The sequence below is a fragment of the Carassius gibelio genome, chromosome B22 (assembly GCF_023724105.1).
Source record: "Carassius gibelio isolate Cgi1373 ecotype wild population from Czech Republic chromosome B22, carGib1.2-hapl.c, whole genome shotgun sequence".
NCBI lineage: Eukaryota > Metazoa > Chordata > Actinopteri > Cypriniformes > Cyprinidae > Carassius > Carassius gibelio.
Genome location: NC_068417.1, coordinates 24,766,552 through 24,778,976, shown reverse-complemented (window position 1 = coordinate 24,778,976; position 12,425 = coordinate 24,766,552). Strand labels below are relative to the sequence as shown.

The following is a 12,425-nucleotide window of genomic DNA, read 5'->3' as shown; positions in this document are numbered from 1 at the left end:
AATAAAGCCAGATTGTTTGGTTAGAGAAAGTTCGCTCTTAAAACCAAGTGTCGGTTCAACTTATTCGCGGTGTTTGATGCTGATAATCAACTTTATAACCGGCTAAATGCGCTAGCTTATGTCCCATAGCGTTTGTATGACTGGGGAGCAGCAGCACGTTTGTGTATGAGGTTGTATTTTTATTCTTTCAGTCTCAAAGATATGGTTTATTGATGATATTTAAAAATAAACCACGTTTCGATTGATAAAATGATTCTGTAGTGTCTTTTTTAGACTGTCAGTTTTAAGAGCACTGATTTCACTTTGTTTCACGGGTACGCACCTGTTTGTTTGCGTTTATTTAATTTATATGATATGACAATCTATAAATAATGCTTTATTTAAGGAGTAGGAATACAAACACCTCTTTCGTCTTCAGTTGCGTAATGGTTTCGTTGTGTTTAAACGAAAATAAAGTTCGCCGAAACGCGAACGATCACTTCCTGGTTTCAGGTGAGGCTCGCGCAGGTGTAAACAGACAAAACAGGTCTCAGTCTCAGCCCAAAGCAAGTCTTGAAATGCTGGATTGTGTTTTATGAGGGATTCAAAGTTTTGATTTAACCTCAAGAACAAGTGTACGGACATAAATTTCTTGGGTATGTAAGGTAGATACACTCACTTTTATTTCGTTTGCTGCTTACGTGAACAGAAACTACCAAAAGATCTTTTGTAAGATATGGTTACAGGTTATAGAAATCGATACTTGAGACTTTGGCTAATTTCTGTTTAGTTATATGAAAACAAATGCACGATTTCAGCATTCATCTAAAACTAGTAAAACTAAGATTTACTACCATCTTTTGGAGAAATGTAAAATTTAAAATCACTTTTTATCCATTTCACACATACTTACTGAATAAAAGTATTAATTTCTTTAAAGAAAAAAAAGAAGAAAAACAATTCTTACTGACCCCAAACTTTTTAATAGTAGTCTATATTCAAAAAATATATATATATATTTTGAATAAACACTGTTCTTTTAACTTTTTATTTATCAAAAAAATCATGAAAATCAGATACAGATTTACTTATAAATAAATAAATAAATAAATTACATTTTAAAGTATATTAAAATAGAAATCTTTTATTTTAAAATTGCAATACTTTTTTCCCTCCACAAAATTAGTTAAAACATTTTTTGATCAAATAGAATAGATGCCCCTTGATCAGCATAAGAAACTACTTCTTTTAAAAATTCAATTAAATTATAATGATAGCAGTAGTAGTAATAATAATAATAATAGTATAATTATTAGTATTTCTGAAATTTATATAGTATTTTTAATGGAAATTACACTCAACAAGAACAATTTTAATGTATACATTTTCCTTTGAATTATATATATAAAAAAAAAAATGAATACTATTAACTTGTCTTTATTGACTAGTCAAGTCTAAAAATCGAATTGAAGCTTAAATATGTTCTTCCTGTGTACTACTTCTTTCACAGGTCAATCTCCACTGAATTTTCAAGATAAGGATAATGTTTGAGAGCGTACCGACAGGTCTCACTCGTTTTTGTGATTTTCATCTAAGCAAGCATACTATGTCTTTAATCCGTCTTTGCATGCTTAATATCTGGATTGTGTGTGCTCTCAGTGTCTGCTTCCGAGCGGCAGCAGGTGCTCCAGGCCTTGGAAAGACTTCAGTCCAAGCTCGTGCAGAGGGAAGAGTGGACCCACAGCGACAGGCTCGGCACGCTGAAGGAAGCCCTGCAGAGCCCTCTGTTCGGCCACATCCTCACCCTGCAGCACTCCGTCAAACAGCTCAAAGACCAGGTGAGACTTCCTCTAAAGCAGATCAATGGAAATACTCTTTAGTGATAACACATACACCTTTAAAGACAGTCTTATTGTGAGCTTTAAAGTTAAAATTATATAGGTTTATATTAAGATTAATACACTATACCTCTCAAAAGTTTGGGGTTAAAAGAAATAAGTCTCTTATGCTAACCAAGGCTGCATTTGTTTGATTGAAATACAGTAAAATCAGTAATATTGTGAAATATTACTACAATTCAAAAGAACTGGTTTCTGTTTGAATATATTTTAAAATAGCTTTAAAAAAGCTGAATTGTCAGCATCATTACTGCAGTCTTCAGTGTCACATGATCCTTCAGAAGTCGTTCTGATATGCTGAATAGCTGCTCAAGGAACATTTCTTATTACTATTAATGTAAAAAATAAAAGGACCTTGAAGAGTTAGTTCACTCAAAAAAATAAAATTCTGTCATTGATTACCCTCATGACGTTCCAAACCCTTTAGAAACTTAATATATTTTTGATGAAATCTGAGAGCTCTCTTATCCTCCGTAGACAGCAGTGATATTACCACAGAAATCAGCGCACAGAAACGTAGCAAGGACATTGGTAAAATAGTCCATGTGTCATCATCAGGGGTTCAACCGTAATTTTACGTAGCTACCAGAATACTCTTTGTGCGCGAAGAAAACAATAATAACATAATTTATTCAGCAATCCCAGTTACTGCCATTTTGGAGAGTACCCCAGAACGTAATCAGCGTTGTTTACGTTCAGTAAACAGCGCGCACGTGCTGAACCTAAACAACGTTGATTGATGTTGCTACTGTCAAAAAATGGTGACAATGTTGACAAAAAGGGATTGTTGCACTGGAAATACTTGATACCATAGTGTTAGGGTGTTCTGGGTAGTTGTTACTACAACTGTACACAAAAATGCATAATATACACAAGGTTACGTTTTTTTCACTACTACCGTTTTTAATTAACTAATGATCATTTAATGGTAGATTTTTTTGTAAATGTCATTGATGTTGAAAGTTAAATCCACTATTTATGTTTCAGCGCATTAAAATGATAAAGAATCTCCAGTCTACCAAGAATCAGGTATTCATAATGTCAGATCAGCATAAAAATCACTTTTATTTAAACCAAAATAACTTTAAGAATGTACTTGTTTGTTTGCATCCCATCCCAGTATGCAGGCCAGTGAGCATGTATTTCTTATCCATAGACTCGCAGTGCTAAAAGACCCTCATCCCTATTTGTATTCAGTCTGAGTTTTTATTGACACAAGAAACCTCTTTACAAAAAACAATCCGCGCACCAAATTAAGATAATGGCAATAACGGAAGCTCGCCTTCATATTCTAAGTGCTGGGAAGGTCAGACATGCGCCTATGAATGCGTCAGGTGAAAAACCTATCAAGAATGTCGAGGCGGGCAATAGCCGGAGTTTCTATCAAGCCTTAATATCTACTGTCTGAGTTTGAGTAACTGCCTTGTCGGAGATGTATCGATGAAACGGGCTGGAACCTGCTCTGTCAGCCCGGACTAAATAAGCACAAGACTGATAAGTTCCCACAGTAAGAGTCTAAAGGTCATTAATACATTACCTGCTGGGGACTAGCGAATACTGCAGAGGAATGTATTGATTTTTTTTCCCCTTTTATTTTTTTCCTTCCTTTCCTCTGCCTGTAGGACATGGCTGTTCCTCTGTGGGCTGTTTTATCTTTTAGATTTACAGCACATGGTTTATCCCAGATTATCTGGACAAGAAGAATGAGTTAAGGGTGGATAAACAGTTTCTTTGTTTATTTATGTATTTATTTGTGTACTTGCGTCTGTCAGGTTTTTTAATAGAAATTCGTAAATGGGCACAATTTATATTTGTCTGCACAACTAACTTAAATATTCAAGTCTATCCGCATTATGTTGCAATTATTTGGACAAGATGTTTGAATGATATATATATATATATATATATATATATATATATATATATATATATATATATATATATATATATATATATATATGTATATATATATATATATATATGTATATATATGTGTATATATGTGTATATGTGTATATATATATATATATATATATATACACACATATACACACATATATACACATATATATATACACATATATACACATATATACACATATATACATATATATACATATATATATATATATATATATATATATATATATATATATACACATATATATACACATACACATATATATACACATATATACATATATATATACATATACATATATATATATATATACATATATATATATATATATATATACATACATATATATACATATACAGTATATTAGGGGTGTAACGATACGCGTATTCGTATTGAACCGTTCGGTACGACGCTTTCGGTTCGGTACGCGGTACGCATTATGTATACCGAACGGTTCGTTGGAGTAATTAATTATATTTGAAAAAAAAAAAAAAAAGAGAGAGAGAGATAGAAATATAATGATATGCGTTCAACAAGGTAGCCCAATAACCCAAACAACGTAACAGGCAACGCCCCTGACACTCCCGAAGAAGAAAAAAACACCATCTTATATGTTTATGTTAGGCTACTCAGCAGGCGCTCACTCACTCAGTACGCGCTGAAGGCTCGTTGCAAAATAGCCAATGCGTTTAACAGACTAGAAACATATCGCATATCGCTCCTAAAAACGCGTGGAAAACGCTAAGCACGTCTTTCTCCTCCTTTCCAAAGCGCTTGGGCAGAAGCGCTCATGAGGCGTCTGTCTTTGCTAAGCAACAATGACGTGCTCTCTCCATGAGACGCGGAAATTTCAGCGAAGGATAAATGGATTTGCAGCTCTAAAAATCGCTTGCAGTAGCTCTGCTACTAAATTTATTTCAAAATTGCAATCCATATACAACTACGATCAGCTGATCCTTCATCTTGGCTGAGCTCTCAACCTTGTTACGGGAAAGGATGAAGCTGATTGGTTAGTTCTTGTCACATGACCCGCGGTGCGCTTGCGGCATTCTGAAAAGTTGAGATGTTTTTACATTTTGCTGTATCTAAAACGTATCGAACCGAACCGAACCGAACCGTGACATCAGTGTATCGTATCGAACCGAACCGTGAATTTTGTGAACCGTTACACCCCTACAGTATATATATATATATATATATATATATTCAACGAGAATCAAAGTTATGGCTTCTTTCTTTGTGTGAACATTTTGGGCGGCGTTATGCAAATCTTCCTGCACAGTGACGTAGACATTTAAATATAAAGTAAATGTGTGGGGGCGTGTTTAAATGAGGCGTTTTAGGATGTCGTGGACGAGTCTTAACTTTTATAAAGAATATCTCTTTGGGTCGAGTCTTTGCAACTGTAGGGATCTTATCTGTGCACAAACAGCTTGTAACACCCCAAGGAGAAATGAACCCTTTAAAATGTTCTAACAAGTTTGTAAGTTGTTATAATTATTATTTAAGATTTTATTTGTCTAAACAGATTTTAAACATTTAACTCATGCATTAAATTATTATTATTATTATTATTATTATTAAACTTCATTTCAAACTAATTTATAAATAGGCCTATATATCAAACTAATTCAAACTAATTAATTCAATTTATGTTTGTCTAAGTAATGAATATGAAACGATTCATTATTTGGTCTAACATAACAATGACATTTGGTTATTATTATTAATCAATCAGCCTTATAACTGTAGTAATAATAATGACTATTATTAGTAGTATATTTTATTTTCTGTATAGCTTTAGAATTGACTTTGTTCTCTGTACTTTGCAGTTAAACAGCTTGCCTCCGGACACATGCACCGAGTTCAGTTTCTCCAGGAAGGGTCAGCTGATCGTCAGTGCGAGTCGTCCGTCCAGCACCCTGGGATCTGTGGTGTCCAGCGGTACAGCTTCAGCTAACGCACCTTCTGAGCAGCTTCAGAGATGGATACAAGCAGCAGCAAAGGTGGCATGCATTTTATGTCATTTTCCTCTGGATAAACACTGTTTTATTTAACGTGCCAAATATTGAACATATGTTCTACTATGTGTTGGTTCAGCTTGCGTCGTTTAAACGGTTAGTATGAATGATGCATCTTCACTGGATGTTTTTTAACTCAGGGAAGAAAGACGGAGCTCGTCAGCCTGCAGAAGCCATTGTCTGGTGGTCTGGGTTTCAGTGTGGTCGGTCTGAGACCAGAGGGGGTCGGCGGTCACGGTGTGTTCGTCAGACAGGTGCAGCCAGGGAGTGTCGCAGACAGGTGAGAAATCCCTCGCTTTTGCTGTACACGTCAAATATCTTCATGTTGTTTTAGGTCCGTTTCTTTGTTAGGACATACTGGAATCAATCTATTTGTTTAAAACAAATGTTTGTCGACGGATATGTATTGTACCTATTTGTTTACAAAGCTAAAATGTTAATATTAAACGCATTTCAGCATGATATTTATAGATTTATTTGCAACTAAATGAATCACGTGGGGGATAATAATGATATTTCTTATCTTCAGGGATGGGAGATTGCAGGAGAACGACCAGATTCTGGCGATTAACGGGATTCCTCTGGATCCGAGCGTGACGCAGCAGCAGGCCATCGCTCTTCTCCAGCAGCAGAGAGACCGAGTGGAGCTGGTGGTGGCCAGAGACACTGCGGCTAAACCTAGACTCTCCACATCTGGACCCTTTGAGACGGTACGGCTGTTTGAAATGTCACTGCATTGTGTTGCCCACAGTGTTTAACTTGGACTTTGTATCTCTTATGGCGCTTTTCCACTGCATGGTACGGCTGACTGAGCTTAGTTTATATTGATGTTTTAATTTTGACCAGATACACAATTATGCAAATGATCAAATCCAGTGACAGAAATCATAACAAATAGTTTAAGGATCTTGGTTTAACCTGCCTGAGCTACAAACAGCTTCAACTAAGAGCATATTTATTTATCTTGTTCCCATTGTTAAAATGTGATCCTCGGGAAAATAAAGGCTTTAAATCATCCTGTTATATTCTGAACGTGTCTAAACCAAAGACAGAAGGAGATCAAAATGCGCACAACTTTCTCAGGTTCATCCAAAAGACCTTTGTACCACCGAAAGAAATAATCTTGGAAGGGGAAGAAAATGAGGCTGTGGAAAGACCAACAGCCAGTAGATGAACTGCATTAACCTAAGCCTCCAACAATAAACACAACGCTACTTTAATTAAGTTCCCGAAACCTAACCGCTCGCAAATTACCGGCGAATACACACAGCAGGTTCCTCTTGCTGGAAAAAATGACAGTCGTTTTGATTTAGTCTTTACATCGCAAGGAAGGTTGTGTATTTCTGCTCTGTTGATGCGTATTTTTTTTCGATTCGAAATGTTTAATATCCTTAATTCGGGACTATGTCCTGCATATCATCGCCAGACTTTGGTTTAAATTATCTGCTGTTCCATTTCAGAGTTTTGTGTTTAATGGAGCAAAAGTCTGGTTTTCATTTGATTGTTTGTTGCCCAGCCAAACTCTGTCACCAGATGTCAACAAAGTAGTCAGTGCCGCTGAACTTGTTTATAAATCAGATTAAGTGTCTGTTTGTTGCGCTCTATAAAATAAAATAGATTTTATTGTAAACATGACTCCACACCACAAACGCAGAAGGCAATAGTCTACACAAGGCTTTGCCAAGATGTGGTGATGATTGTGATGTCAAAAAATAAAATAATTTTTTATAAGGGAAAACAAATTCTTTAAGGAAACACAACCTATTTTTACACCATATAATAATAATAATAATAATAATAATAACAATAATAATAATAATATTAATAGTTAGAAATGATGATGATAATAATAATAATAATCATCATAATCATAATAATAATTTTAGTAGTATTTATACCTGGGTTGTCAGTTTACCTCAAATAATTCTCAAGTTTTGCAAATCATTTAAGATTTTCAGCCCTAATTTAGACACATTAGTAGTTTTTTTGCTGTAATAATTAAAGGGGTCATATGATGCTTTTTTTTTTAAAAAGATCATTTATTTGTATATTTGGTGTAACAGAATATGTTGACATGCTTTAATGTTCAAAAAACACATTGTTTTTCAAATACTGTACATTATTGTAGGTCCTCTATGCCCCGCCTCTCTCAAACGCATCGTTTTCTACAAAGTCCCTCCTTCTGACAAGCACAGTCTGCTCTGATTGGCCAACTGACCCAGTGCATTGTGATTGGTCGAACATCACAAGCACTCGTCGGATGTAACGCCCCTTTCCATAATCGTGAGCTTCTACTTTCACAATAAATTTAAAGGGAGTTAATAATGTCCTTAGTTTTGCCATCAGTACAAGCCTGAAAGGGAAGCAGAGTCACGTGACAGATTGTCGTAGCAAAGCCAAAATTACCTTCTCTCCTAGGTTCACAAAACGGTCGTCCATAAAATGTGTTGCTTTTCTGTTGTGAGTAATCTTAAAGATTTCTAAATGCATCTACTTTCGGAAATCCAAATAAAGTGCTTTTGCTTACACCTAGAAACACACAGCATCTCCCTGACATGACTTCTTTGACACTAACTGTGTGCGGTCACTGAAACCACGCCTTCTTTCTTTGAGTGAACATTTGGGCGGGATTACGTGACGTAGACATGTGGGGCGTGTTTGAATGAGCCGTTTTAGGGGGCGTGGCTGAGTCTTAACTTAGATAAAAAAATATTTCTTTGGATTTGAGACTTTAGTCTTTGTAACTTTACAGATCTTCTTCATGCACCAAGAGCTTGTAACACTCCAAAGAGAAAGGAAAAAAATAAAATCACATCATATGACCTTCTTTAATAGTTATATAATAATAAAACGCATTATATTAATATTTACTTAAGGTAATATTATTTAGTATTTCAAATAATTGCGATTAATTCTTGCAGACAGATAATGATTAAGTTCTGTAAATATAAAAAAAAAATGTAATCAATTGTCAGCCGTAATTTATACACATAGAAACAACAAATACTACAAGTCTGTTTTAACCCATTTAATTTTAAAATAATACAAAATGCTAATTTAGTTTTTAATGTAATATTTAAATATGCTTGTTTTTATACATTTATTTGATTTGTGTTTTAGACAAATATTTAGAATTAGTGTGATTTTAATATGATTCATTCTAATCATCTTTTTTTTAATTTACATTTTTAAAATGTCAGCCCTATTTTATCTTATTTTTAAAAACAAGTAATTTCGAAAAGCCCAGGAGAAACCAAGACAGGACACTGTTAACACAGTTACCGCTCTTTCACTTTGTTTTGAATGCTCAGATTGAGTTACGATGTTCTGACTTTGTTTAGCTGCGTGTCAATATGAAGTTGCGGTGCCGGTTTGGCCTTTGTTTTACTGTCCATTAAAGTTTGCCGCGTTTTAATTACAGTGTAGACAAACAAATTGGATAGATCGCGATCTACCAAACGGCTCCATATTACAAAGCACTGTAAAGACTAGATATCTTGGCAGCAATACGCAATTGTGAATAACCTTTAAAGACTAGTTTTTGTAATGCAGGTTATTCATCAGGCTGTCATTTCTAGTTGGACACTTGTGGAGTCGAATGCTGTAGCAAGCATGATCAATCATAAAATCAGTAGCCTATTAACAGTTCACAAGTAAATCCATATCCTACCTTTTCTTGTAACCCGATAAAATCAATCCATGGTGATGAACGTCAATCTGAGATGTTTAATCCACAAGCATTCTGAGCATTATTCCTGCTTGCTGGCATTCACATCAATTCCCAATTCGTTCCCGTTAAAATATTTCTCAATAACATGTGATCTGTAGTTTAGTTTAAAGATGAATTATTGTGCACCTATAGCACTCCTCGCCGTTATTAAAACATAGCATACCACAGGAAAATTATGTAGCATATTGTTAATAAAATTATGTACCGGTAATTGTTTTTTTGTAAAATTATGTAATTTCATTGTTTATCTCCATCAATGCGAATGGCGTATTTAATGTAAATGTGTATATTGACATGAAAATAGTTTAAAAATCATTGTTTACTTCATTACTTTTCTCACTCTATGAAAAAGAGTCTGTACACATGGTCTAGAATGTCTGTACGGTGCGTACATATTTACGCCGTTTGTTTTTTTCTAAATCACAATATGTGCGTTGAAAATTGCCTACGCAGGTTTCTATGCCCATTTTGTGCGTACGCAGCGTTTATAATTGAGACCACTGGACATGTTTTCCTGTTATTCTGCCTTGTTGATCATGTTAAATTTAAGCTCTTGTTACTTAAAACTCCAAACGCATTGTTTCCTTATTGCGTTTAAATACCTGTCAATCTGAGACTTGGGAATTACTAATATCAATCATCATATGTCGGCTTAAAAGCTTAGCAATGAAGACGTCACTCTGCAAGCATGCGTTATGTCCTTCTGCTAACCCCATATTCAAACAGACCCCCACTTTCCCTTCCATTTCAATCTATTCTCTTATCGTTTAAAGCTGAGAAAATATTTATCTATTTAAGATTGTTAGGACCCCAAAGGGATCACAGCTCCCTTCCTTAAATGGAGGAGAGCGAGAGCAAATGTAGCCGAGGTATGTTTTTCCTCACTTCCCCTGCCCTTCTATCTCTCTGTAGACCCAGACATCCGAAGCCCTTGAAAATATCTTGAATCCTAATTATACTCCATTGGAAAGTTTCATGCAGGCAAGACTTGTGTTGGGATTCCCACTCCTGGAGGAATAACATCCAAGCCTTTTCCCAACGGAAATGTTTTCTGCCTCCCACAATGTTATTGTCATTAACCATCGCTTATGTATATATGTTTATTGAAGCTGCGGCCTGAAGAAAATACGACTGTTTGCTGTGTTTGAATCCTCTTAACAGATTTATTATAGGATTCCAGGCATGTTCAAAGGAAAAAGCAAACTCAGAAATCACATCTTTTGAAATTGTCTTTTTGCGGAAGCATAATCATTTTAATGGTTTTGTACGTTTTTGGTTTGCGTTTTTTGCATTTTTAGTGTTTTAAAGTTTGTTGATGTCATGTTTTTTTTTTTTTTTATGTTTTTTTTTTCGTTTTAGATTAGTTTTTTTTTTTAAACCAATCCTAACCAAATTCATATGCATCTATTATGCAACATCATACAAATTGCATAAGATTAAAGAATGGCAATTTTATACCCTAATGTACACTGATGGATCGTGACAGCTGTGAATTTCGACCTGGGTAAGTAAGTCTCAAAAAGTACTTGAGTTTTTCTTTGTGGACTCCGAAAGAGACTTCTTATCTCCGAAATGGTTCTTTTCTCCTCACAGAGGGGTTAGCGTTAGTGTAAAGCTTTGTTTCGAAAGAGCGACTGGGCGAACGGCAGAGGAGGGGTTTCATTAGATAGTGACAAAATTGCAGAGGTAGTCACCCGGCAGATAACAGCCTGGTAATAAGAGAACAGAAATGTTCTGATTGCAGGTCATTTATATGAGCCCAAGGAGACTTGGGTGATTAGGAGCACCAATGACAGGAGATCACAAAGACTCTCGTGGGCTTTCCTGACCCTGACATTGATCAGCCACTGTGGGATCACACAGTTAACACGTTCATTAGCATTTCGTGCCCTATAATGACTCTGCCGCAGGATGTAGTCATAGGTCTTGGGTCGTCAATTGCTCCCTATTTAGACAATCAAAGGTGATTGAATGGATCTTTATTCTTGAAGTAGACAGTTTTGTGGCTTAAAGTAAATTATGACCAATGCCCACTGACCTATAATGTATAAGACAAGACGAGAGATTGAAAACGGTCTCCTGTGTGTGTCTTTTGCAGGATCAGTGGGGACACGTGGAGGAGATCGAGCTGGTGAACGATGGATCTGGCTTGGGATTTGGGATTGTTGGAGGCAAGGCAACAGGAATGGTGGTCAGGACCGTGGTGCCAGGCAGTGTGGCTGATAAGGTTTGTCTTTGCGTCTCCTACACCTTTCCTCAACACATTTTGCTAAGAATTATGGGTAATTTTTGATTCTCTAATTAATCGCAAATGCCTGGCTGGTCGGGTTTGATAAGGCTTTCTCCAAACTGGCCAAATACAAAGGAGACCGCGATAAATGGAAGATGTTAACCAGCAATGTGACTATTTTAGAACGCCCCCTAAAACTAAAGGCCACTTTGGAGTGCAAGGGGAAAAGGGCAGGTTGTGCCCTACAAAAACCTGTGCACGTGCCTAATCGTGACTATTTAGGGGTTCTATAAATTAGTAATTTTATAGATATATTTATATATAATTTATTACTTCTATACAACCCCAAAAAAGGGTTATATTGTTTTGTTTTTTTACAGTATACAAAAACTATAAAGTTGACATTTAGATGTTTAACTAAATGTCATCATTAGGAGAACAGTTATACTGTAGTTATCATGTAGGACGGCACACAGAGCATGAATGTATTTGCAGTAATCCCATTTAGATGACTTTACTCAGTCCGTATCTTCAGCGCTGCTGGAAAGCATTCGAGGTGGGAATTTGAAAAGCAGATTGTTCCATACACACCAAGTGATGTCAGCTTTACTCTCTTCAGTGCTTAGCCGGGAGGGACAGAGACTGG

The 12,425-nt window shown here is 35.7% G+C and overlaps 1 protein-coding gene across 10 annotated transcripts in view; it reads left to right on the top strand.

Annotated features, from left to right (window-relative positions):
• Nucleotides 1–12,425, top strand: part of LOC127987384 (inaD-like protein) — a 126,794-nt gene that overhangs the window by 21,294 nt on the left and 93,075 nt on the right. For 8 of the 10 annotated variants that reach the window (XR_008161190.1, XM_052589676.1, XM_052589673.1 and 5 more), the window contains 6 exons: nucleotides 1,490–1,544; nucleotides 1,639–1,817; nucleotides 5,631–5,804; nucleotides 5,960–6,099; nucleotides 6,349–6,529; nucleotides 11,648–11,776. Coding sequence is in view for 9 of the 10 variants with exons in the window: in XM_052589676.1 (XP_052445636.1) it covers nucleotides 1,523–1,544; nucleotides 1,639–1,817; nucleotides 5,631–5,804; nucleotides 5,960–6,099; nucleotides 6,349–6,529; nucleotides 11,648–11,776 (825 nt within the window). In the remaining variant the exon portion in view is untranslated. Of the gene's footprint in view, nucleotides 1–10; nucleotides 171–459; nucleotides 636–1,489; nucleotides 1,545–1,638; nucleotides 1,818–5,630; nucleotides 5,805–5,959; nucleotides 6,100–6,348; nucleotides 6,530–11,647; nucleotides 11,777–12,425 lie in introns of those variants that run through there. The other 2 variants (XM_052589670.1, XM_052589669.1) reach the window with 2 other exon arrangements.